At 43.9% G+C, this 27,885-nt stretch overlaps 1 protein-coding gene across 1 annotated transcript in view; it reads left to right on the forward strand.

The window, feature by feature from the left end:
* Positions 1–27,885, forward strand: part of xpo4 (exportin 4) — a 54,145-nt gene that overhangs the window by 23,633 nt on the left and 2,627 nt on the right. Inside the window, exons 8-21 of the mRNA XM_072397449.1 lie at positions 7,071–7,228; positions 14,469–14,643; positions 15,475–15,651; positions 15,801–15,943; positions 16,133–16,278; positions 17,092–17,269; positions 21,961–22,120; positions 22,206–22,375; positions 22,794–22,968; positions 24,857–25,063; positions 25,212–25,298; positions 26,257–26,437; positions 26,525–26,646; positions 26,755–26,885. Of these exons, the coding sequence (XP_072253550.1) occupies positions 7,071–7,228; positions 14,469–14,643; positions 15,475–15,651; positions 15,801–15,943; positions 16,133–16,278; positions 17,092–17,269; positions 21,961–22,120; positions 22,206–22,375; positions 22,794–22,968; positions 24,857–25,063; positions 25,212–25,298; positions 26,257–26,437; positions 26,525–26,646; positions 26,755–26,885 (2,210 nt within the window). The remainder of the gene's footprint in view (positions 1–7,070; positions 7,229–14,468; positions 14,644–15,474; positions 15,652–15,800; positions 15,944–16,132; positions 16,279–17,091; positions 17,270–21,960; positions 22,121–22,205; positions 22,376–22,793; positions 22,969–24,856; positions 25,064–25,211; positions 25,299–26,256; positions 26,438–26,524; positions 26,647–26,754; positions 26,886–27,885) is intronic.

The following is a 27,885-nucleotide window of genomic DNA, read 5'->3' on the forward strand; positions in this document are numbered from 1 at the left end:
TCCTGGAAATGTACATTTTTATCCCACATGAACACACAGAATGTATGTACACACATTTGTCTTGATATTTAAGTCTCTTCTTCATCTCCTATCTCCTAAATTAGCTATAACTGTGTTGGACTATCGGACAGCCAACACATTTGGCTCACAGATACAAAGAGGAGCATTTATCCTTATTTGTTGTTGTTTTACAACTTCGCATCAGCAGAAAAATGTGCAAATTCCATATTATCCACGTTTCTTTCAGTTTACTTTTGATTTCCAAAGGCCGTGAAGGTGCAGCCGAAGTGTTTGGATGCAGTTGAACAAGCTTACAACCAATCAAAGCGATGCGCCCCTGGGTGACCTCCTCTCTACTGTTCTATGCCCTACATGAGACAAAGATAAGGTCAGTCAGACATCTATTTAAACAGTGGCATGGATGGGCTCATACTGCCAGGACACATAAAACACGAGCTCTCAGATTCGTCTGGCTTACAGGCTAAATGTTTGGTAGAACAGATTAATCTGCAGCAACTTGATATATGCCCCAACTTTAACGCTCTCAAATGAATGAATTTATTGTTGTGCGTTGAGGCTTCACAGTGTGATACAATGGCACCCCAACGCCTGACTTCTGTCTGTTTAATTAGGTGTTGGGACCACACCAGGAAATGTCTGACGAAAGTGAGGACATTAATCGTGTTGCTGAACAATAAATCAAACCTACACTCAGCAGGATTCTTATGTTAAGACAAAGCAAAAGAACGCAGCTGCACTTTTTACTGATTCACCTGCTCGGGTTCAGTTTCCCTTAAATCAGTTTGCACAGAGTTTGATTGAGCTTTAAAGCAACAGAAGCTGTAATTACCTGAAACACAGTCTAAATTTGTATAAGCAAACAGCCAGCGAGAGAAATCCTTGCTACCATGACTTAAACATTCTTTAGTCGTAGCTCAGCGATGGAAAACATGTTTGTGTTCCAGTAATAATGCTGCAGCGACCACAAGAGATGAAAATGGCATCACGCCCATCAGCCACGGAGACATGCTCTGCACTGTGAGACATTAGATGTTGGTTTTTCTTTGCTTAGCATAGTTTGACCAGTGTTCAGCATCAGGTGATGCACAACTTCCTTTGATTATATGCCATAGATTGTTTCCCGTGTTTGTTTTGGGAAGATATGCTCTGAACGGCGTCCTGTTTATTGCTGTGATATGAAATGGCGTTCTCTGGGATCGGCACTGACTCCTCGTCCTCACAGAGAGAGACACACACGGAGGCATTTTGTGTTTACCCGGTAAACACAATCAGTGCGGAGTGCAGAGGCTGATGAGGCTGCAGCAGAGGCCTGCAGGCAGACCGTAACCTGATCAGAGACAGCGGTGGTGGAAATGACAATAAGTTGGAAGCACAGCGTTGATTTGAAAAGGCAGAAAGATGAGACTCTCCCGCGGCAGCAGACGCCAGGCTTTGTCTCCTTCTATAAATACCATTCCTCGTTCTGCCTACCTCTCATTTCCCCTCTTCGTCCTCATGCTCTTTCTGCATCCTTTCAGCCATCTTCTCACCTGCTTCTGTCTCCCTGCTTTTGTTTTTAGTTGTGAATGTTGAATCTCTGCACTTTGCTTAACTCTGATCCAGAAGAGTTTCCTGTTGGATCAAAGTGAATCAAGCAACCAATGTAAGTAACCTGATTACTTATTGACTGGTAAACTGAAGAGGAAGGAGAAGAAAATGGGCTGAAAATTGCATTAAAACGTCCAGTCATTCGTATAGAAAGTCGTCTTTAGTGTCTCTTAAAGGCTTCGGGGAATCACATTGATACGCTTTGATTCTGACCGACGCTGTGGAGTAAAATCCTTGAATAGCTAAGAAGTAAATTGCTTTGATTTCCTTGACGTCTGAGTAAGTGTGGAGGACAGTGAGGGTGATAAACATGAAAAATATTTAGTCTTTGGGCATTTGTTTTAAGGTCAGGCAACCTTTGAAACGATCCACATGGAGACTTGCACTGATTCTCCCTGCTGCAGGCACAGAGGATGAAAACAACATTTCTTTCTCCTTTATTACAGCCATTTGAACTCTTTTTTGTCGCATTTTTAAAGTGAACTTGGTCTCATCCTCACCTCCGGTGCTGCAGCTCTTATCTTCTGGGTTCTCATGCAGCCGCACCGTAACACCTTTGGAAGATGTCAGGTTTCACAGCAGCTACTGCTTGTTTAGCTGTTTGGTCTGAGTAAAGCAGAGGTTTACACATGCATTTTGGGTTTGGATCGAGCTGAAAAGCCTGATTGTGTTTTGCTGTTATATAACGCAGCATGGCTCAGTACATTTGGTTGGCATTTACCCCCTCAGATATTTCACTGATGGTCTGGAGATTGTTGAAATGTGTTTCCTTTATTTTTCTCAACCAAACTGAGGAAAGTATGTTTTTGCAATCTCATTGTGGTTGAAGGACACGTCCTTGGATCAAAGACTTGGCTGCTGCAGATATTTTTTTGTGTGTTTCTAGAAAAATTGCAGTTTGAGGTCCTGGCACACATCCTGTGATGGTTTCTGTGATGATTATCTGTGTAATCAGAGGTTTTCAGGGACTTTACATCACTGGTTAGTATCTGTTCAGTTTATTTGGAACCAGGACCGATGTGGAAGGTCTTGAGCCGCCCATCTTTTCTATATATGTTGTCCTGAAAAAGTGAAATGGGTAAGATGATTTATTTAAACATATAAACATAAATGTGAAATCAGTATGCTTCAATAATGTTGAGGTCCGGGCTCTGGGGAGGATTCATCCCTCCATAAGACCTGTTGCCACTGATTTTCAGTCCACTTCTTGTGTCATTTGGCACAGCTCAGCCTTTTCTCCCTGTTTTCCTTCCTTAAGAACGGCTTCTTGACAGCCACCCTTCCATGGAGACCATTTCTGATGAGGCTTGGGCCAACAGTAGATGGATCAGCTGAAGGTCCAGATGCATCTCTCAGGTCCAAGAAAGATACAATTTAAAACTGATTCTTTGCTAAGTTGTCTGTGATGCGTAGACAACACTGGCTCATGCCTTGAGTTTGGAGACTTTTAATGCTTGACTAAGTCACACTCAGTGGGTTTACATGATAAGATGAACTGGATTATAGCTATAGTTGGGTTATGCTCCTTATCTGAGGGTAATTATCCTTTGATATATGGCGGTGAATGAATGGAATCACTGGCACAAAGCGTGTCATACCCCGGTACCATAGGTGGCGCTGTTCCCATTTCAGCTATCGCTAATAGAGCCACTTCCTGTTGACGTCTTCACCACCAACAACAACAAACTCAGGCATTCAGAAAGATGGCGAACGCAGAGTGAGATGAAGCTGCGTCCCTCTACATCTGTGATGAGCTGGTTATGGCACAAACAACGGCGCATTCTCCATCGCGTTGTTTGTTTCCTTCTGACAACGGCGACAACAACAGTAATATCGTCTCCTTCGACTTCCGGGTGATGATCGCGGAAAAAAATCTCGAGCATTCGCAGAACGCTCGATCTCAATCGGATCCAGTTATCCCGGGGTCTTAACCCGATCCAATCCATTTTTTGTCAGATTAAGGTGTCTACATGAGCTGAATAACTCTGATCGGATTAATGGCTAAATTACAATAAGACTGTGTGTTAAGTGGCTCAACACCTTCTAAAAGAGGCTAATGTCCAAAGAAAAACTAAGAAAATCTTTAGAAAGTCTGGCCTCAGCACCACTTTAAAAGACTTCTGGCTGCTTGGAAGCATAATATAAAGAAATTAGAGGTGGTTTGAGACTTTCTCACAGTAATGTATCGGCATCAGATACCAAAGAAAAAAGCAAAGACCGCAGGATGTTGCACCGGAGGAGGTGAAAAAAGGACAAAAACAATCCAGACGACACGAGTTTGGTAGAAACCGTCTAACAAACAGGAAGAGGCATCATAACTGAAGCAACTAAATGTATGTTTTGTATCCCACGAAATGTAAAACCAGTGTCAGGTTCTGTTTCCTCTTACCTGCCTGAAGCTGTTTTGTTTCGCTGAAGTTCAGCGAGAGGCCAAAACACTGAGTTCTAGCTGACTTAAAGCAACACTTTGCTGAAATATCTTAACGAATAGGTGTGTGTTTCATATTGTCTCTTCTTCCGTCCATCCCTCTTTACAAATACTGACACACTCTCACACGCTCGCTGTGTGTCTCTAACTATAGTCATAGTCAAGGCGACTGGCATTACTGGCATCGCATGGCTCATTCGCTGAAGCAGCTGCTTTTTCAGAGCTTGCGCTGTTCAATCCGTTGGCCTTGCGCAGCTCTCCCACCCCTCCCTCTTGCTTTCTTTCTCTCTCACTCACCAGTTACCCCTCCTCGCCTCCTCCCCCGTCCTCTTGCCGAGCTCTTCCAGAGGATGACTTCACGCTCTGGAAGAGAGCAGCAGCACTGAGGACTTGAGTGTGGCGGCTGTGCTACGTTAGCATCTGAGATCCCTTCCCAGCAGTGTGGCTTACGACCACCAGGGCAGCACAGCTGTGGAGCAGAAAGGGAAGGGAAGGGCGGAGGAGTGTGGAGAGGCAGCAAAAAACAACCTGGAGGGAAGGAAGAGAAGGAGTGAGAGGATTTGAAAGTAGAAAAAGGAAAAAGAAAGTCTGATTGCTGAAGCGATGGAGCCACGCGTTGGTTTGTCTGCGAGGAGCCGGTGAGGAGGCATTCACTCCGGATTTGTAATAGGATGACAGTTCATGAGACGGGAGAAGAAGAGGAAAGAAGCAAAGGACTCGGACCGGCTGAGAAGAGAGCCGTAGCTCAAAGGAAGAAGATCTCCAGTTGCCTGCATAGAAGCGTCAGTGGAAACACATGTTGCTGTGATGACTTGCAGTGATTTTTCTGCCGCTGCTTCTCTGCCTCCAGTTACAAACAACGATGCCTCTCCTCCCGCTGGAGCGTGACAGCTCAGCGCTGCTCAACCCCGAATCCCACAAGTGAAGGGCAGCTCAGAGCTGAGATGAGACTGAATCGAACAGCTCGTTCTCATCAGGAGTCGGATCCTTCCTCTCCGGGTTTGATTGAGGCTGTCTGTGAGTTCACACGAGTGCAGCGATTGTTTGTTTGAGACCGGTGTCACGTTCGCCGAAGACCAATCAAAAACGGTTGGACATTTCACAGCACCTCAGTCCTTCGTTACACCAGTGAGTATTGGAGCTGCTCAGTTTTTTCCAAAGTGGTAACTGGAGGAAGAGGCAGGTTCACCTTTGCATTCTTGACCTAACAGCTTTTCTATTTCAAGGTGGTATTCTCTGCAGCCCAGTTTATTTTTAAGTGTCTTTGATAAAAAGTGTAAAAATGTCACAGGAGGACAGGTGAAAATGAGCATCGTTGGTCATGTTTCCGGGATCTTCGTTTCTCGTGTGGATACTTTAAATCAATGAGTCGGGAGATAAATCCATTTTTATCTGAAGGTATCTGCTTATTATTGCACCTGGTTTATATTTTATTTAGTTTTATATCTTTTCGTACCATTACTGAGACTATCGTGCACGCTTTTCATTGTGCTTATCCCAGGTGCACGAGCATAATGACACCACAGTTTCATTTAATTTAATCAAAAAGTCTTATATTTAACTTAAAAACTCTAACCATTTACCTGCTGTGGGGTTTCTTGTCCTTAGGTGTGTTAGTCTTCCATTTAGCCTTATTTTGAAATCTAAATCTAAGGTTTTAATTGACTAATTCATCAGTTTTCTGCCATTTATCTGGTCAGCTACAGAAACAGATCAATAACTGATTGTATGTTTTAAATTGTATGTATTAAAAGGTAGTAATTTACCACGGTAGGTTGGATGTTGGATAAATTAAAGCTCAATACTTCTTTTTATGAGCAAAGTAATATATTCAACACATATATTTACACAGTTGCTGTTAGATTTAAGACTTTAGAGACTGTTTGTATGAATTTAAAGAATTAAATTAGGGTGGATACACACAGAACTTTACCTGAACTAACATGAGAAATATTTAAACCTTTACCTGATGTTAATGTAAAGATGTGGCGTTCAAGAGCTTGGGCCTGTGGTGCACGTGTGTCTCCGTCATGGATGCACGGTGTCTGTTCTGTAACTTTATAAGCAGAAGAGCTGCGAGTGCTCTGGCCTGAATAGTTTCGCTGCCGTCAGCAGCAGAGCCAAGCAGTCATTTCTTTACTGGACTTTCAAACCCCAAAGATAAACTCTGTCTTTTCGACAATGATTTATTCACCGCTGTTGGTAAGTTTTTATTCTCCTGTGTTTCTCTGCAACAGATAAAACTTCTGGGACTGTTAACCAACAGTTAAATACATGAACAAAATATTTGTTTCTCCGGCTTTTAGGATTGTGCAACACTAATTAAGCTAATTAGCTAATTATGATATAGATTTTTTTATTATTTTTTTCCTGTATAAAAGGGAAGCAGCTGGGCAGATGTTCAGTTGTCATCCTGGCTTTTATCTTTTTAAAGAACACGTAGAAACTTAAATAAGAAACCTTTGTTTTAAGTTACTTGTCTTTATTGTCGTATAATCTACTAAACGATTCTGTGTTCGGAGCAGAATTTGGTAAATGACCATCGTGACCCGACAGTAACATGTGAGACCACCTGTGAAAACATCAGGTTCTTCAGGCTCCTCCGTGCACCTGTGGAGCCCACAGGAGGTTACTGGCCCGTACTGTTGCATTAACGAAGGCTTAGAGGCAGAGCTGAAGCACAGCAGAGAGGGATGCATGGGGCCAGCAACTTAGTCATTCAGATTTTTAAGCTACATTCACATTTTCCCCAAGGTTACCGGGTTTTTATCTTAACTAGGAGTTGCTCTGACCTTCGACTGTTATGTTACCCGAGTCTGTCTGTGTGAGGTTGTCGATTAGATGTGTTGGGAAACCTGACACTGGTTCCTTTAGTTGACTTAATTAAGTGGAACAGTAAAGGGTTCAAGGTGACAGTGTGCTGAAGATGCTCCAGACATTTCAACCTGGTGCGATGTTTTTCAGGTTTTAAAGGTTATATTCCCCTTCATGCCTTACAAACGGTCTGACCAAGCAAACGCTTTCTCCTCTGCAGGTACACAGAAAGATTCGGGAGGACTCGGACATGGCCCAGGACTCCCTTCAGTGCCTGGCCCAGCTGGCCTCCATGCATGGGCCCATCTTCCCCGATGAGAACGCCCAGATTTCTTACCTGGCCCACATGGTGGAGGGTCTGCTCAGCATGATCAATGGGTGAGTGTGCTGCTGTGCTGGAAAGTCCACCACATAATCAGCCACTGTCAATGCAGCGTCTCCATCTGTTACAGCATTAGTAGATGGTGTGGTCTGGATATAGCAGGTGTTATTTCCCTCTCAATCACCGTTTGATTTGAACAAGATAAGAAATGGTTGGTCTGGTTGAAAATAGCTTTATTTTTTAAAAACTGTCTTCTTGACACGCTGCATCATTTCGGTCAATACGTTGGAGCAAGTGGGATAATCTTTTGGATTGTAGTTGTTATTAAGAAGTTGTGACACAGGTTAGATACTTCAGTCATGCCTTTGTTGACTCATGGCCTCCAGAAGATGAACGTACCGCACTTAGTTAAGTTAACCGTCTACCTCTTTAAACCCTGCGCAGAGTTAACCTGCGCAGAGTTAACCTGCGCAGAGTTAACCTGCAGAGAGTTAACCTGCGCAGAGTTAACCTGCAGAGAGTTAACCTGCAGAGAGTTAACCTGCGCAGAGTTAACCTGCGCAGAGTTAACCTGCGCAGAGTTAACCTGCGCAGAGTTAACCTGCAGAGAGTTAACCTGCAGAGAGTTAACCTGCAGAGAGTTAACCTGCGCAGAGTTAACCTGCGCAGAGTTAACCTGCAGAGAGTTAACCTGCAGAGAGTTAACCTGCGCAGAGTTAACCTGCAGAGAGTTAACCTGCAGAGAGTTAACCTGCAGAGAGTTAACCTGCGCAGAGTTAACCTGCAGAGAGTTAACCTGCGCAGAGTTAACCTGCGCAGGGTTAACCTGCAGAGAGTTAACCTGCAGAGAGTTAACCTGCAGAGAGTTAACCTGCGCAGAGTTAACCTGCAGAGAGTTAACCTGCGCAGAGTTAACCTGCAGAGAGTTAACCTGCGCAGAGTTAACCTGCGCAGAGTTAACCTGCAGAGAGTTGACCTGCGCAGAGTTGACCTGCGCAGAGTTGACCTGCAGAGAGTTAACCTGCAGAGAGTTGACCTGCGCAGAGTTGACCTGCGCAGAGTTGACCTGCAGAGAGTTAACCTGCGCAGAGTTAACCTGCAGAGAGTTAACCTGCAGAGAGTTAACCTGCGCAGAGTTAACCTGCGCAGAGTTAACCTGCGCAGAGTTAACCTGCGCAGAGTTAACCTGCGCAGAGTTAACCTGCAGAGAGTTAACCTGCAGAGAGTTAACCTGCAGAGAGTTAACCTGCGCAGAGTTAACCTGCGCAGAGTTAACCTGCAGAGAGTTAACCTGCAGAGAGTTAACCTGCGCAGAGTTAACCTGCAGAGAGTTAACCTGCAGAGAGTTAACCTGCAGAGAGTTAACCTGCGCAGAGTTAACCTGCAGAGAGTTAACCTGCGCAGAGTTAACCTGCGCAGGGTTAACCTGCAGAGAGTTAACCTGCAGAGAGTTAACCTGCAGAGAGTTAACCTGCGCAGAGTTAACCTGCAGAGAGTTAACCTGCGCAGAGTTAACCTGCAGAGAGTTAACCTGCGCAGAGTTAACCTGCGCAGAGTTAACCTGCAGAGAGTTGACCTGCGCAGAGTTGACCTGCGCAGAGTTGACCTGCAGAGAGTTAACCTGCAGAGAGTTGACCTGCGCAGAGTTGACCTGCGCAGAGTTGACCTGCAGAGAGTTGACCTGCAGAGAGTTTACCCGCGCAGTACGGCTCAAAGCGTGCACTAATAAGAGTAGAATAATTCACTGCTGCCCAAAAGCAGCTTTAACAATCACAGGTTTGTTTTTCTCTGGGTGAAAAATGAGCATTTAATGTGACGGAGTCGGTTATAGGAGTCTGTACATTGTGTTGCTGTGGGGAACGTGCACTCCCCTGACCGCTGCATGCTGCTAACACCTCCTTGAATAAATCACTGGCTTTTGGACAGAATGTCTGTGCTTTATGTGTTAAACAGAGGAGGGTCTTACTACATTAAATTTAAATGGTGCTGAATCTGGATTTTCTATGATTCAGAATCAATTAAAAAAATCTTTGTTTTAAACACAACTTGCCACATTGTCTCTGGCTTCTTGTTGGGACATTTTGATGTTGCAGGAGAAGAGTTGGGATGGCTGCTAAAGTTAGCCAGAGACTGTTGTCTGTTGTATGAAATCAATGACTTAAACCTTTTGATTGATTCTATCTAACAGCATTTGTGTTTTGGTCTAAATCAAGAATAATTTCTCATTGATTTCTAATTAATTTTATTCTAACATTTTATTTGCCGTGTAAAGAGGTCACACCTCTAGTGTTTCTCCAGTTTTCCTCTCCTTTGAGCGTCGTGTCTTTAAAATAAACTGCTAAACTCTCCTGTTGACCACATCGCCTGTGAGAAGATCTTTAGTTTAATACATTTAGTTTATCTTTGATGCCTTGACACGTCTTATATCTTCCGCTACACTGGCAGGTGAGGCTTTAGAAGCAACCTGACTAATTTAAACCTGCCGAGTAAAAGCAGACACCCTGTGGCTGCAGGTGCTGCTGCAAGCCCAGCATGAGCTGCTGAACCCTGAATTAGCTGAAGGTAAAAGCCTTCCCTCATTGATTTACTCCATTAAATCTGCAACAATCGCATTAAAGGCAGCTCAGAAATTAATTCAATGACGAAAACTGAATGAGGCACACTCCTGTTTATGCTGCATTATCTCCACTGCAGATTTGGTAGCTGTTTATCTCTCCGTTGTATGTCAAGGATTTTGGGTTTTTTAAATTCGGAGACTCAACAACTGACGGAGGCCAACGTCAACACCAGCATAACTCACACTGAACCATTTCAGCTTTATTTACAGCAAGTAATTGCTTGTTGAGTCTTTGTTTTATTGCCCTCTTTCTATCATGGGAAACTGTCTTCCAGTTCAATAACAAATAGAGTAACCAGAGGCTTATGTTTCCCAGATGGCTCTCAAACCAAATTTAAGCTGAATTAAATCAAATTACGCCTTTATGCTCCTCGCAGAGACTTGTTTTTACTAAAACCAACACTAGCAACCACTCAAACATTGGTAAATACTGGGTATGGATGCGTTTTGCTGTATCAATCAACAGTTGTCCTCTAATCCAATACAGAGCTGCGTGACCCTGTAATAACACTGAAGTGGACTGTTTCTCGGTTCCAGCTGGAAGCTGCTATTGGAGCCCTTTTGGCATGACTCTCTGCAGTCTGAAATTTAGATGGGTCCAAACACTTTAAACTGGTTTTTATACACAATCATTTACAAATATCCTAATTTTATATTTCATGGGCTGAAAAAAAGCAAAGTACTGATGATATTTGTCAGAATAATGAACAGTGCAGCTGGTAAACATCCAAATATCATCGAATAGAAGGAGACAAATGCATGAAAATAGTCTGATATTTATTTTCAATAGTTCTATTCAATCACAATAACAGCATGTGCGTCATGGCAGCCTTACCTGATAAACACCCAACATCCTCTACTTTCTGAATATCTTACAAAAAACAAGTTAACCCCATCTAGTGTTTCCAGCTTCGGTCTCCCTGCAGCTGATTTCCTCTTTCAGAGGTTACTTGAGGTCAGTGCTGTATGTTACATCAACATTGATGCTTATGGAGTACAGAAACAGGTGCCGACCAGTCGCAGCATCCACAGAACTGGCACAGATGTGCTAAACCACTCGTGCTCCCACAGCGTTCATTGGACTTTCTGTCCCTGTGGCCTACCTGATGCGTGTCATTACAGTCGAGTGGGTGGACTTCAGGGCTCTTCACCCTGTTTAAGGATCTGTAAGTTCTGCATAAAAATCACAAGAAAGTATGAAACAACACAAAGGAAGGAGTAAAAAGAAGAAGATCGCCACTTAAACATCCGAATGCATTGTAAGAAACAGCCTCATTTTGGCTTGTTGACAACGAAACAAAAGGTGATTAATGCAGTTTTTGTGTTAATCATCAAGAAAAAGTTAAGAAACATCTTATAAAGGTGTCATCTGAAAGGACTTTGCATCAGAAACATTTTGGTTTTGTTACCAGAGGAACCTGCAAACTGTTTTTAAACCTTTAGACTTACATCGCAGCCATGTCGCTCCACTGTATAATAAATGATTTATTGTGTATTTGTGGCCGTCGTCGTAGCTCCGGCATAGATTTAAATTGTGGGCAGCTGTGTGGAAACGGTCAAAGGGCTGCTCCTCCGGTTGATGCAGAGCTTGTGAGCTTCTGCTGAATGTGCCTGTAAGTGTTGTGGTTGCAGGCGAATGCCTCAGAAGACATCAGTACTCTGTTTTTAACAGCCGGAGGAGGTGGCGGGTACCTGGAGGTCGAGAGAGAGAAGCCAGTTTGATCATTTTGTTCATTTTTTCATGTTCTGTAGTAAATGTTTCTGAGAGCTTCAGAGAATGGTGGAAAATACCAGATTGATTGTTGCAGCCAGAGTTGCTTTAAGAGATTCGGTGTTGAACACCTCGCTGTTTTTTTCCAGCTCAGTGAGGATGAAACCTTTTACAGCGGACGCTCTTTCAAGAATTTCAACTTATCGGCTGTTTTCAATTATTCTAGTTCCAGTGTGGTTAATAATGCGGCTCCATTACTGTTAACCCATTAGTCCTTTTTTTATTTCTCCGCTGGCTTCCAGTTGCTTTGAGAATACACTTCTCTGCATTGTGCTGCTGTTTCTTGCTAAGAAGCGACCATACATTATCCAGCAGCGTTGAACACTAGAAAAAGTTGGTGGAAAATGCAGCTGAGGAGCCAGATTTTTTGATCTTCCTTTTATTTTTTCCCCCATGAGACCCAAAGCAGAGCTAAAATGAATTCTACTCACATTTAAAAGCCCACAGAAACACAAGTTATCGTCCTTCCTGCTGCTGCCCGACTGAAGCCACGTTTTCTTGTCGTAATTAGCTCGAATAAAGCACCGATACTGTGTTGCTTCACCGTTATTTAGTCATTCTGGTCATCTTCTTTGCAGTGACCATTAGCAAAAGCGATAAAAAAGACAAATTCAAGCACAAAAATCGTGCTCATGAGGTTTGTGTTTGAATTAAGTATTTCGGGTTAATTAGAGGGCGTGTCTGATGGCGTTCCCGACGGCGTGCCCGGCGGCGTTCCCGACGGCGTGCCCGGCGGCGTGCCCGGCGGCGTGCCCGGCGGCGTGCCCGGCGGCGTGCCCGGCGGCGTGCCCGGCGGCGTGCCCTGATCTGAATTATGCAGCCACACTTGAAGAAGGGTCTCCTGCTCTCTGTTCTCTCCCTGTCTTCCCTGCTCTCCTGCTGTGTCTTTAATCACCTTTTCTTGGAGCCTTTTTTCCGGTTGCCTCATCGGAAAACCATGCAGAGGGGGACGGCCGATCTGCAGCGATTGAACTGTTTTGCTCTCAATTTCGCTCCATCTGATAGGATTTAGCAGGGCCTCTCGCACAATGTTCCTCTGTCACCGGGACTGACTCTGAAGAGGGCCGTCAGTTCAAAGCACACACAGCTTCAGGGTTGGAGGTTTCTGTAAATGATTTCCTTCTAAATGATGTTCTCTTTGATGGGGAATGCACTTGTAAGTGGAGAAAGGCATCGGGAGATTTAAAATCTGTTGTCAGCTAATCAGTAAAACCTGAAGGAAATAAAAGATGTTTGGAAATGAAATTGTAACATTTCCTTGAATGTTTGGGACAGTCTGCTGTTTTGTGGTGGTCTTCAGGTTATTTCTTTGAAATCTGATTAGTTTCTCAGGACAGATGGTGATGAGATGGTTATCGTGTGTCCACATATAAGCAGTCTGGTTGCTGTGGTAATAAAGTAGATGTCAGTAACGACGTGGCTTTGTTTATAATCAGGCTTTTCAAAGCGGGATTCCTCCGAGCTTTGCCGGCACCGCAGCTCTGCGCTCGTAGCAGCTGACTCCACTCAGCACTCATGTCGCTCTGGATTAAACAAGGTCTTCAGCTGCATTTTGTCTGTCGGGATCCGTTTCAGGAAGGCTCTTTTCTTTGACCCTTTTCAGTTTTCACTGGAGGAATCAGTGGAAACGCAGGGTGTTGAGTTGCTAATTGAAGTTCTGCTGTAAGCCCCCCGAAGCGGCCCTGGGAGGGAGGTGGTGCTTTTGAGAAAACCCAGAACCTGAACATTTGATTTAGAGCTCGGTTCTTAATGTACATCTCTCTGTTACAGTTATCTCACAGCATTTCTCTCCGTTACACCATGTACGCTCGGTTAACTTTAAGCTGAAGTAGTCGTTGCTGCTTGTAAACACAGAATTTAGCCGACATCATGTCCGGGTCACTCAGCTGTGGAGCACAGACGGGCTCGATGGTCAGAAATGTGCAACATAAATAGATAATGAATGAATGCAGCTGAAGTGAACGTCCTCCTTTCTCTTCAGCGTGGAATGAATTTGCATAATCTACCCTCTACTAACCTCTGTGGACATGCTCAAGAAAAAACCCTGAGGGCATATAAGCAGTAAGGCTTTTGGTAGCTCAGACAAAGCGTCCTCTGTGGGACATGATTCCCACTTCTGAGAGGAGCTTTAACACTTCACGGACCTTTTTCACGTGCACAGAAATGAAGACTCTGAGAAAGCATTTAAATAGAGACGCGCTTCCTTCGAAGAGTGTCTAACTCTAAAGTTTGCTCACACCTTTTTGGATGAATGAAGGTCTTCTTCAGCCTGCTTTTCTTTTGATGAGCATCTGGAGCTTTTTGTCCACCACTCTGATGTGATGTGCTGAAACGATGATGGAAACGGCTCAGAGGGACGCAGGAAGTTGTGGTTTGATCACATTGAGCGCCTGCTGAAATGTGAATGATCGGACTCCTGCTAAAATGTGGCACATCAACTATGAGCCGTAGTTATTTGTTTGTTCTCTGTCATTATCATGAGTTATTATTTGTATAAAACACTGTCCGTTGATGTTAAAGTGTTTAGATCATAATCCACTTTCAGATCTGTTTTCCACAGCCTGCTCTGATGAAAACGCTCCCTGTTTTCATCTTAAACTTCGTTTCCCCTTTAAAACGTACTCAAATGCAGCTGTGGAAACTAATCAAGGTTCAGGCTTCCTGCGAGTTTTGGTCTACGTTTCCCACCAGCTTCCAGCCCTTAGTTACCAGTTGGTGAACTGAAAAGTGACCCAGTTCAGCCTCAGCCGGGGTGATGGAAACTGTCTTTGCTCAGAACAGAAGAGGGAAAGAGGCTGTTTGTACTTCTGTTAGATAAAAACACGACAGTGTTTCTGAGCAACAGCTGGCGAATAACGCACATTCTTTTAAATACACGAAGTATTTAGATTTTGTTTTGTTTTCCCAGGATTGAGATTGAGGACTCGGAGGCGGTGGGCATCTCCAGTATCATCTCCAATCTGATCACCATGTTCCCACGGAGCATTTTAACGGCACTGCCCAGCGACCTCTTCACCTCTTTCATCAACTGCCTCACGCTGCTGACCTGCTCATTCGGACGCAGCGCGGCCCTCGAGGAGGTGGTGAGTTACAGCGCTTGGATCCCTCTTTTTGAATTTAGTCACTCTGTGAGTGACATTCAGCTCAAGCTTCTGGACCCAGTTATGTCCTCATATCCCACAGGGCCTCAGTTATTGTTTGTTAGCAGTGTTTTAATTTGTAATAGTCCGTTTTATTTCTGGCTACAACCACGTTTGTCTTCTGATTGCGAACAAGATTTGCAAAATAAGAAAGAGCCGTCGAACGAAAGGTCGATGTGGCTGTTCTTGGTCTGCTTCCCCCATATTTATGATCTGCATTTTATTAAAAAAGCTTGGAAAATGGTTGTATTTTTCCTTGTAAATGGGCAGAAAGGTGTTTGATTTTGCTGCTCAAACTTCATGGAATCGGCTTCAGAATAGCTTAAAACCAATGAAGCTAATTTAGCTGAATTAATTCAGAAACGTTACGACATGCATGTGGTGATATTTCTCCTGTGATTTCATGATTTATTGATGCACTCTGATGCATGATTGATGATGATTTTTTTCCCCCGGGTTAAACAAAGCTTAAAGATTCAGAAATAAAACTGAAGCGGTGACATTGGCTGCTCACCACAAAGGTTTTCCATCACTTTTACTCACTTCATGGGTTTATTGGCTTTATTAATGAAGATGTAAAACTTCATCGATTAGTCAGTGGACAACAGAATAAAAATTAATTATTTTTAAACCAAAAAGCATAAATCCAGATTGTTCTTCTGTTGTCTGGGTCACACGTGAAGTTACTTGACGCCCACATGGTGGCAGGTTAATATATTTACAGTTTGACTACTGGAAGGACGTTTAAAGATACGTTTGCTCTGCTTTTCTCAGCTGGATAAAGACGACATGGTGTACATGGAGGCCTACGACAAGCTGCTGGAGTCGTGGTTAACGCTCGTACAGGACGAGGAGCACTTTCCTCGTGGTTGTTTCGTCCAGCCAGCGATCCAGGTCTTCAACTCGTACATCCAGTGTCACCTGGCTGCTCCGGACGGCACCCGCAACCTCGTGAGATTCCCTCTTTAAATGCACATATAGAAGGCTGAAAATGTGATTTTTCTCTCATCGGTGTGGACTCGACCTCCAGTGCTTTAATTATTGTTGTTTTTTTTAAATGAATGAAACTCTGAACCACTCTTCACTTCCCAACCTCTCAGTCGGTGAACGGCATATCGTCTCACGATGAGGATGAAATCAATGAGCTGCAGGAGGATGACAGGGAGCTGTTCTCAGACCAGCTGTCGAGTATCGGTATGCTGGGGCGCGTGGCTGCAGATCACTGCATCCCCCTGCTCACAAGGTGAACCTCACATACAGCTTCTAGATCTGTCGTATCTGTTGAAGCCATGAAAGCACAGGTTGTTACTTTTAGTGCTGCAGATTCATTCCAGCATGTGTGTAAAATCAGGATTTATCTTTGTGAGAATTTAAGCTGAGCGGTGTTTATGGTTCCCATGATGACATTTTGTCTTTTGAAATTGCTCCGCAGCCTGCTGGAGGACCGGGTGAACCGGCTGCACGGCCAACTCCAGAGGACCCAGCAGCACCTCATGGCCTCATCTGACCTGGGATCAGTGGACCGCAAAGTGCTGGACGACCTCTACGAGGACATCCACTGGCTCATTCTGGTCTCAGGTCTGCAGCTCGACGGGAAGCTTTTTGAGTTTAGCTTTTTTAAAAAGGAGAGAATGACAGATGGGAGTGTTTGGCAACAGCTTTCCTCATGTTGGACCCAGCAATAACTAAACTAATAAATTTTCTAATAAAAACATGTTCAGACTTGACTTTCAGCAGTTTTCCATCAAAGAATTCTGGTTCATTTTCCACAAATGAAAATGAAATGCAGACGCATCGCTGAAAGCTCTTTAAAAAACTTAACGAGGACTTTCAAAGACAATAGAAATGGCTTTTTTTATTGTGCTCACAAAGGACTTTTCCAGTGCATTTTGTTCCACTTTAATTGTGAGACAGAAGAAGTGAACTCCACCCAGTTCTATGGGTTTATCTGCATGAGTTATTGTCTGCATCATTAAAGCAACATCGTGTGTTTCCCAGCGCTGAAGACTGGGTGTGTCTCCTGTCCCACATGAGACGCCTCTTGGGTTGTTTCATTTAAATGATGGAGCACAATAACACTCTGAAAGTGGCACATTTGATGGTTGAGAGTTTATTCACAGAACGAATCCGCTGCTATTTGAAAATGTTGAGGCGCACCTGCTCCTAAGAAAACTGGAGACTGTCGTGACAAATAGCAGTTATTTATTCATCATTAAATAACCTTAAATGTTTTTAATCAACCACTTGATTATTTGGTGTATTAGATGGAACAAAACATGCCAGATTGCTTTATTTTGGCTCAGCAGGCGTTTAAAACCTAACAGACCTACATTTGTTTTATCCTGAAAGGTATTGAAAGTGGGGAAACTAACATGTCTGAACTCTCTTCAGGGTATCTACTGGCAGATGATCCTCAGGGTGAAACCCCGCTGATCCCCTCAGAGGTGATGGAGTTCTCCATCAAACACTCAACAGAAGTGGACATCAACACGACGCTGCAGATCCTCGGCTCGCCGGGGGAAAAGGCTTCCTCCATACCGGGCTTCAACCGCACAGACTCTGTCATCAGGTACCATTTCTGTTGCGTTGCAGTCTGATATTAAGAGTCTTGTAAGAGCTTATGTGCTCCTTATTTCTATTAGTGGAAAAAAGTGTAGCGCTTCCTCTTTTTTTACAGCAGAACGGGCTTTGAATGCAGTGATTATTGCTTGGACACTTTGGCTGAACTGTTAATACAACAATATGATCACAAAGATGGAGCTGCACGGCTGATTGTCATGAGCCCGGATCCCTGCTGGTTCAGAGTAGTCTAACTGGGTTACTTCAGATATCCAAGGCGATCGAGGGTTCATTATGTGATCTTTTGAACCTTAATGCAGAACTGTTTGTTGTGTTCTCACCAGAATGACTGTTTAGTAATCTGAGCTCGTGTGCTTTGTGTTGTGGCAGCTGGTCCCGCTGCATGCGAGTGCCTGCTGAGCTGTACGTATCCTCCACTTAATAAACACTTTTTTATCAGCTGAAAAAGCTTGCATAAAGATAAGAATAAGACCGCAGCCCGCATTGCTCAGGAGATGGAGAGGTCTCCGAGTTAGGCTTCACTTTGGGCTTTGGCTGCCATCTACTTGCACTAAAAGTAGTGATTTTAAATGTGGGTCCACCTGCTAAAACAGTTTAATCCCCTCCCATGACCTGTGTGGTGTGTTTAACATCTGTGCTCACGTGGCTGCAGTGTATTCAGGCTACGACAACATGAAATGATGGCATCAGCCGGTGTTCTGCTGGTTAAAGTTGATCTCCGGCCTTCCTTTTTGTCCACGAGTTGTTGCCGTCGATGTCGGAGCCTCCATGTGACGCTCAGTAAATGTGTGGAACTGTAAAGAAAACGACCTCGACCTCGTTGAAAGTTAGCGCATACACCCGGGTGTTGTGATCCCAAGCTGAACCTTCTGCGGAGTTAATATTATTAACTCTTAAATCATCACTCATGAGTTTTAAAAGTGGCGATTTGATGCTCATGAGGCCTGAAAGGTTAAAAAACAAAGAAATATCTCCCCTGTGGACTGAGACCGCAGCACGAAGCGTCTAGAACCGGAGAGGGGAACGCATGAGGGTCTAAGGTTAGGCAAACTTTGTGTTAAAGAGCATTAAGTAGAGGTTTTTCAACTGTCAGAATAGCAAACTGCAGTGGTACAGGTTGTCGTAATGGAATAAACGGCTCCTCTTTGTGTTCAACACTCCTTTGTTGTGACAGTTTGTCTCACCTAACAGTTGGCTCCCCATAAAACTCCCAGAATAGATTTCCTCTCTGTCTGGAGCTAGCTGGACGTCCAAGTGTAGTCTCATTTATTGTCCCATAAATCCAGAGGAAGTTTAGTTTCTATGTATTCACACAGCAACACCATCTGAATGTGTGGCCTGTAAAACACTAACTGCGCTTGTGGCTTAATGTGGTTTGAGTGCATCTTGCAGTGCAATTTACTCTGGGTGACGGACTGTTTAACACCGTCGAACATGCACACATATGATAAAACAGCTTAATAAAACTTTCACTGCTGTTATTACAAGGCCGAGCCTCCACATAAACCGTATTAAGAACCAGACACACCAGTGTGTCCAGAACTCTATCAGCTCATCTGTATATTTATATCAGTTTAACAATCCCACACTCATATTTGTAAATGTCAAAATCAGATGTATTTAAGTATTAATTGATATTGATTAGAATAATCCGCCCGATAGCAGCTGGGAGAAGCTCCAGCCTCGACCCTGTGCAGGATCAAATGGGAAGAGAACATGAATATGAGAAGCAAATTCGACACGTTAAATATTCTAATTATTTCAAAACCCTCAAAGTTTATGAACAACAGCCACGGTTACTTCATGTGAGCAGTGTAATCTCAGTCGATGATGTTTATTTTTATGCATTTGGCACACGCTTCTATCCAGGGGGTCTTGCCTAAGAACCCCTACTGGGGGTGGTACCTTTCATGAACCCAGGTCATCCACATGAAAGGTGGCAATCTCTTACCTCTATGCTAACATTTCCAGGTGAAAGGGGAAGAAAGGGAAGTAAACAGAGTTCCCAGTTAACGGATAAAGGCAAAAAGCTTCCTAGCGACCCGTGGAGTGTTCTCATCACGTCTTCCCTGATCTGTTCGATAGCTTTTGTCATTTACTGCTCACAGGGAAGAACTCGGAGGCGTTGCTCACTATAACAGGATTAAAATAAACGTCTCACAGAGCCCTTTTAAGCTTTAAAGACCATAACAGTCAAAATTCATCCTTATTTTTCTGTAACATTTTGAGATCTAACTGGAACAAACCTATTAACATAAACGTATCACCCTCATAGGCGGCAGACATGAGCGGCGGGTTAATTTGCCTTCTGATCGGCTGTTCAGATGGTTGCGAGATCAAATGGATAAATAGCAGCGCCGTCCAAACTTTAATCCCACATGGTTTTATTTAGAGTAATTAGCCGAGACACTCTGACAGTTTTTAACTCGGCGCCTGAGCCAAATAATCAAGAGAGAAGTGTGTGAACTTTCACTGCAGCCTCTGCTTTCTGTCTGATCATAAATGAATGTTTACCATCCGCTGCAGCTTTAACACCATGCTGAGGGTTTGTTGGCTTGATACGACTCGCAGAGTTTTGTGTGATGCAGTTAAACCGTAATAAGTATGTCACAGACTGTAGAATCAGCTTTAACATGTAGAAAAGTGATGTTTTCAGCCATTTCCCTCCACCAGTAATAATGCAACCACCTTGCACGAGGCATACGAATATGAATTATGTGGAAGGACTGTTGTGTTATTCTGCCCTCGTGAATCACAGCTTTTTCTGTCTCTTTCTCAGCATGTTAACAGACACATTTCATATTTTCTGTGTGAAAACGGTTTGTTTCCCTCGAACGGCTGCTGACTCAGAGCGACTCTCGCCTGCCCACGTCTCTGGTCTTCTCCATCTCATCTTTGCCACTCGTGCTGTGCTCGGGTTTATATTTAAAAATCCAAACAGAAGTCGTCTATGTCCCACTGTTGCTTTCAGAGACGGGTCGTTCCCGCTTCGAACCATTTCATAATGCACACAAATGATGGTTAAATATGAGTGAAAGCATTTTCTCTAAGACTTAAAAACAGATGTCTCGATTCCATTAAATATCACATTAATATAGTCCTGCTTGTCGGGGTTCTGCCCCGCACACCGGCTCAAGTGTTTGTAAAGCATTTTTCTGCAAGAAGTTGTTGGTTAATAAAATTTTGTAGTTAATTTGTAAGTTTCTGAATATTTAAAAGTTATCAGACAACCAGGTCATCTCTTTCTGACTGCAGAACCGTATCGTTTACTCAAGATCGTCAGTTAATTAACTCAAGGTCGTAGATTTAGTTCCAAAATCTGGAGAAAACAACACTTATTTTCTCCTAAAATGTGGCGATCTTGAGGAAATCACACTTTGGCATAAGGCAGAAATGAGCTTTGTCATCTCAAGGTAACGGCAACGAAACAGATAATGTCCAGATGAGTCCTCTTTTGGCGTCTGTAATCCTGCTGTTGTCATTGGACGTTGTTCGAACACAAACCCTGAGATATTCCTGAACTCTGGTACATCATAATGGCTCTAAAAATACACACATAATTAAATTGAGTCAAGCATGCAAAATGTAACTCTAGTTGCTGTTACCAGATCAGATTTGTTTTTCAACAGCAATTAGCTGTGCGGGCTGTTTTGCTCGAAGCCTTGTGCCGTCGGGGGCTTTTTGCAGCCGTGATTGGTTCAGATAATCACGCTGACGACAATAGTAAGTCACAGCAGCCAGTGATATTGTCTGTTGAAGGTCATCCTGGCCCCGTGTTTTCTAGATTGTCCATTATGTATAGGAGAGTGTGTTTATGTGTGTGTCAGAGATGACTGCGATGACAGAGGATTGCAGAGACGAGTGGCCGATGGCATCGGGTTTCCTAGTAGCGGGTGGCCGACCCGGGCCGCATAAATGTCAGAGTGGTTTTGTTTTCTGCAAACAATGTGAAACTGTGCGCTGTCCTCGAGGGAGAAAGACGGGCCCGTAAGCTGCTTTAAGCCCTCTGTCTCCCTGTCCTTTTACACACTGTGTGTGTGTGTGTGGGGGGGGGCCTGGGTTTGTGAGGCTCGCTCCTGCACACACACACACACACACACACACACACACACACAGAGCGAGATGAGCCTTTGTCTCTGGCGTTGTTAGTTGGATGTACTTGATGGGTCTCGTTTAAATGGAGGCATGTGATGGCTGCTGTTGTTTAAAAGGAAAAAAAACTGCAGTGTGATGCAAAAGTGAAGCAAAAGTCATGTAAGAACATTCAAATTTATTAGAAAATAAGTTGGAAATTGGGTTGTTTGTCAGTGAAAAGGTCAGATCAGCCTCATCACCGTTTCTGGTTGACTTCTAATCTAATTGTAGTTTGTAAGTGGATTTAGGAATAATGCCTGTTTTAAGCTCAGATATCACCATGTTATAAACAACGGCACTTTGAAGGGACAGCGTCGTTTACTGGGTTTATTTGGGTGAAAACAGGCCAATAATTTATTTCTAGTCACAGTGAAGAAGATGTGTCGTCTCCTCATTATTAAGGTCACACACCTTGATCATTTGGTTGGCTTTGTATACTTGTTGATATCGAAGCCAAAACATCCTAACAGAGACTAAAAAAGCTGCTCTTGTGAGTCTGTTCCCTGCCTTTTCTTTTATTTAGCCTCATCTGTTGTTCTGCCACAGGTTGCTGTCTGCAGTTTTAAGGACGTCGGAAGTCGAGTCCAGGGCGACCAGAGCGAGTCTGACGGAGCTGCTGAGCCCGCAGATGGGAAAGGACATCGTGTGGTTCCTCAGACGATGGGCCAAGACGTACCTGCTGGTGGATGAAAAGCTTTATGAGCAGGTATCCGGTTCCTCAGAGCCGCATGCTCCATGTTGCGTTTGTGACACAAGCCTCAGGTTTCTGAGGTTTTTCTGCCACTCCTCAGATCAGCATCCCCCTGAGCACAGCATTTGGTGCAGACACAGAGGGCGCCCAGTGGATTGTGGGATATCTGCTGGAGAAGGTGATCAACAACCTGTCGGTGTGGAGCTCAGAGACGGAGCTGGCCAATGACACTGTGGAGCTGCTGGTGACGCTGGTGGAGAAAAGAGAGCGGTGAGGAGTCACTTCTGTTGTTCCAGCTGCTTAAATCTGGTGTTTGCTGCTTAATTTGGTCTTTTATTGTTTTAAGCTAATAACATTTGGGTAAAAGGGCCTTGGTCTTGGCATTTTTGACATTTTATACACTGAAATGTTAAGCTATTGCCAGCAATGTGTAAAGACTTTAGACTTCTGTACCGTACTGCATATTTTTAATAGTTTTTATGAAGTAGCTGAAGCAGTTTTACGAGTGAAATAAACTATTTTTTGATCATAGATTTGTGTTTTTGTGAAGTAAAGCGATACAATGAGGGTGAGTTGCTGCTGCATTCTCATTCAACCACAAGCGCGGTCATTGTGCAGGTTGTTGGGGGTCACGTGACGTCCTGTGCCGCCGCAGACTGACGCGCTCTCTGCTTCCCTCTCTGAGCAGGGCCAACATCGTGGTGCAGTGTGAGAGCTGGTGGAACCTGGCGAAGCAGTTCGCCAGCCGCAGCCCGCCCCTCCACCTGCTGTCCAGCTCCGTGCAGAGATCTCTGATGAAAGCTCTGGTTCTGGGAGGCTTCGCCCACATGGACTCTGACGCCAAACAGCAGTACTGGGCAGAGGTAACGTGAATCATTTGTCTTATTGTTGAATTGTTTGGTCAACAGTTCAGTTTAGAAAATATAAATCTGACTCTGCCTTTTCATATGTGAGAATTTGATACTTTCATGATGTTTGTTGGATATTTGGGTTTCAAACGAATACCATCTGAGTTCTATAAGCAAAACAGAAGACTTGCACCTTCACGTAAGAGCTGAGGCTATTTAATGATTCACAAGCGTTCGAGACGTTTGAAGATGTGTCAACAGCTGCATCTCAAGTGCTGTCAAAAGACCGAAAGTGTTCATTAATTTAGCTTCAGCCTTTACACGCTGTTACAAACTGCAGCTCGTGCACATAACTGCGAGCACAGTTTCCTTGTGTGCTGTATATAACTTTATTGCATTCACTATAAAGGTGACACGGCAATATTTTTAATGAAAACTTGGAAGGAAAACTGGTGTTTTTGTGTTTAGTTTCTACACTTTTGGCAAATAAATTACACTTAAAATAGGAGGTGGAGAGAGTCTGTAATCAATAACACTTATTTCTGTCAGCTGAGATCAATGAATTATGTGATGTACATGTGACATTAGCACATTAGTAATATTACATTATGTTAAGAATGCAGTTGAGGTCAACATGGTTGTATCACTGCACCCCTTTTCCAGATAAGTCTGAATTTATGATGCAGCTTTTAAAAACCCTTTTCTGACTTCTTCCTCTGTTGTGCATTTATGCCTAAATGTCTTTTTGTTGTCACATTTCTGCCGTCGCTTCAATGGTCAAAATGATGAGTTTAAGCTGGAGTCAAAGTGCACGACCTTACCTGGATTCACTCTCATCCTGAGCTTTTTCCCTCCAGAAACCTAGTTGGTTCAGAGGGATGGAGCTGATGGAGCTGATGGATGTATTTGATAATATTCCTCTGCTGAGTCTTTCTCCCTTGTGTATAACTCGATCCTCGTCCTGATCCTGGAAATCTTTGTCTTAATAGGCTGACAGTAGTAAATAGGGGTGCAAAGCCACAATGACTCCAGTGTAATTGTGGGGCGGCGGCGGGTGGGGGGGTGTTCGAGTGAGACAACAGCTGCTGGTTGTTACAGCTGTTCAGTCTGAACTCAGCAGCTCTAAGCGAGGAGAAAGAGGAGCGACCAGATTACAGATGAAACTTTCAGCTTTACATATTTAAACATCGTGAAAATCACTTTTATCCCGTCGGCTCAAGTTACTCAGAAGTCTGTAACTCATTAAAGTATTTAGTAAAATCACAGTTCTAAAAAGAAGTGAAGTAGTCTTGTTATAAAGGGCCCTAATTGGCTGCTACAGTTTTTAAAAATGAGTTCAAATGATGCCAAATATACCTAAATCAGGGATGTCAAACTCCGGTCCTCGAGGGCCGCTGTCCTGCAGGTTTTAGACGCTTCCCAACCTCAACACACCTGATTCAGATTAAATGGATCTCTTCAAAAGATCGTTAAGTTCTGCACAAGCCTGCTAATGATGCATTGATCTGATTCAGGTGCATTGAAACATCTAAAACCTGCAGGTTTGATATCCTGACCTAAGTATTATTGTATTAATGAATAATTGTGTGCTGTTTATACTGATAAAATTACACACATTTAGTTTCAAAGAAGGCTTTTTGAAGCTTCAAACGAAGGAGCTCGTTGATCAACAGATAATCTCAGTTCTTGTTCATTTTGACTTTAAACAGGTTGGTTCTGAACCTAAAATGTTGGCTCACACGTCAGTCGCATCCAAACAGGAGTCATAACAGTATATCTGGTATAAGTGGGAGTATAATGCAACCCGCCTACAGAGCTGCTGCACAAAGAGGACCCAGACTGCTTCTCTGCTGGTCCACAAACAGCCAGTCACAGCCAGTTTCTTCCTCATCCGTCCATCCAGGTGCTTCACCCTCTCCAGCAGCGTTTTCTCAACCTCATCAACCAGGAGAATTTTGCTCAGATCAGCCAGGAAGAAGCTGTCAAACAGGAAATCGTCGCCACGTTGGAGGCGCTGTGCGGCATCGCAGAGGCGACACAGATAGACAACGTGGCCTCGCTCTTCTCTTTCCTCATGGACTTCCTGTCCAGCTGCATCGGCCTCATGGAGGTAAGAGCAGACACGGAGGAAGCATGTGAATCAGGATGATGAGACTCTTTATAAGTCAACATGATCACATCCTAACACGTATTCCCAGTAAAGCTGATCTCATGGATGATATCAAGAAGAAGTTCCATTTTTGTTTTTTATCCTCCAGGTTTACAGCAACACGCCTGAGACGATCAACCTCATCATTGAGGTTTTTGTGGAAGTGGCTCACAAGCAGATCTGCTACCTGGGAGAGGTGAGACACTCTTTAAATGATGAAAATGGGTTCGTACCAGCCAATATCAGCCGCCAGGAGGCTCAGTAACTGTGTGACAGAGGGTGCCAGAGTCTGTTCCCATCAGTCTTTGTTTATGTTTCTGTATTTATCAGACGCTTTTATCCAAAGCGACTTACAAATCAAGATATAACAGCTATATATAAAGCTAACAATAAACTACATAGAAGGAACCCACTAGTCTGACTATGTCATAGGTGACAGAGTAGAGATAGGGTGCAGGCATAGAAGGAAGAGCAGAAAGATAAAGAGCAGAGATAGAGGGGGTAGGGAAGTACAAGGTAAGTGCTGGGATAGGAGATGCTCTCTTAGAGCTGGGTTTTCAGGAGCTTCTTGAAGATAGACAGGGACGCCCCTGTTCTGGTAGCGCTCGGTAGGTCATTCCACCATCGTGGGACGACACATGAACAGAGTTTGGATTGTCTTAGGCGTGGTGTAGGAGCTGCTAGACGACAATCCTGGGACCAACGGAGGGACCCAGTTGGGACAGAAGCCTTTGCAAGAGCATTCAAGTAGATGGAGCCGTTCCATTAAGCTCTTTGTAGCTAACATCAGGGACTTGAATTTGATGCGGGCGGCTAAGGGCAGCCAGTGGAGTTCAGTCTTTACAGAGATAATCATCTCTGTAAAGACTTCCATCCATTTCTAAAGCTGCTTCGTACAATTCAGGGGCTGGAGCCTAAGGAAAGACATGAAACTGAAGAAAATACACAAACAGTGTAATTATTTGGACAAAATAGTTGCTGTGGATGCATGTTTGAGTAATGGATCAAGATGAATTCCACAGAGATTGATCCTTGTATCAGTTAAAGCCTATAATAACTGTAACAGCATTAGGAAGAGATTTGTCTTCACATTTTCAGCATGTCAGACAGCGAGTTGTTTAAAATGAACTTTTATTTCTTGTCTCTGTCTTCAGACTAAGTCCATGAAGCTGTACGAGGCGTGTCTGACGCTGCTGCAGGTCTACTCCAAAAACAACCAGAACAGGAAGCGAAGCGACGCCACGGCCGAGGAGGACCAGTACCAGGACCTGCTGCTCATCATGGAGCTGCTCACAAACCTGCTGTCCAAAGAGTTCATTGATTTCAGCGACACCGGTGAGCCCTCTGGATGTTTCCTGTCTGTACGTATCACTTAAGGAGAGCGATCCACTGAACCTGACCTGTAACCGATGTGTGTTCAAGATGAGGTGTTTCGGAACCAAGACCAGGGAACACCGGCGTCCAGTCGGACGGTTTCAGCAGCGGACGTCGTTCTCTACGGAGTCAATATCGTTCTTCCTCTCATGTCTCAGGACCTGCTCAAGGTAGCACAACGCAGCGAATCAGAGCCAAGTTAGAGCTTTAAATCTGCAACATCTGGCAGGTGTCTGGTATCTGGCAGTCCTGCTGACCCTGTCCTCGTTGTTTTCCAGTTCCCGTCTCTGTGTAACCAGTACTACAAGCTCATCACCTTCATCTGTGAGATCTTTCCAGAAAAGATTCCACAGCTGCCCGAAGACCTCTTCAAGAGCCTCATGTTCTCGCTGGAGCTGGGAATGACCTCGTATCCTCTCGCTGTGTTGTGCCATTGATTTAATTAGTGTTCCACTCTGGTTAATTAGCTTTAGGGCTCATTTATATACCCGGGATGGTGAGTGCCAAAATATTTAGGCTGAATTTAATATTTGGCTTCTTGTTAGAGGGAAAGAAAACGCCAAATCTCTTATTTTACAAATGTCAGAAAACCCGCTTGCATCTGGCTTTTGAATGCAACACCAAAGTGTTTCACTGGCATTTGGTCCTGAGTTGAATGACTCTGCTGTAGTTGCTGGTGTTTAGCTCTGATCTGCAGAGATGTGGAGAAAACAGAAACTCTGTGTTTTCTCTTATATTAACACATTTTTTTACCTACAGTAACATCAAACATGGAGGCTCTGAAACCAACAGCAACAATTCACAGACAAAAAGAGATGAGATCGTTGGATTTTTAACTGTTTGCCTAAAGCTATAAGAAAGGAAATGATCTGGGAAAAGCTGCAGCGTAATGCCCTCCCTTCAGGGTTTGTCCTCTGGGAGGAACTGGTAGAACTGAACGTAACTCCACTCCTTAGCTCTGAACTTCAGATTTAATTCTTTGCTCATAGTTTAGTTATTACTGTAGGCTCCCATATCATTAGTAGATTGGTGAATTTCTCTGTTACTTCTGACAAAGATGAGAACAATCTGGCCCTTTTCTCTGCTACAGATGTGCTTAAGTTTCGACATGTGAGCATAAATCTGGCTGCTCCCTGGTCCAAGTTAGCTCTTGTTCATGGATAAAGCTGTCTTTTCTGAGCAATGTCCGCAGGCTTAAGAGCAGAGTGGGCGTTAAATCAGTAGGACAGTGAATAAGTGCTTATTTTATTAATAAGAGAATATTTGCAGAAATTCAGCAGCAGCAACCAGCCAGTGCTGCCAGTTTGCTGAGGTTGAAATATGAAAGTTCAGATGGGAAATAGGCTCAATATGTGCAGAGAATCCCCAGCTGGGTTTTTCCTTCCCTCTGCAGCTGTTAATTATTCGAT

Source organism: Leuresthes tenuis, unplaced genomic scaffold (assembly GCF_036924035.1).
Source record: "Leuresthes tenuis unplaced genomic scaffold, fLeuTen1.0.hap1 SCAF_12, whole genome shotgun sequence".
Taxonomy (NCBI): domain Eukaryota; kingdom Metazoa; phylum Chordata; class Actinopteri; order Atheriniformes; family Atherinopsidae; genus Leuresthes; species Leuresthes tenuis.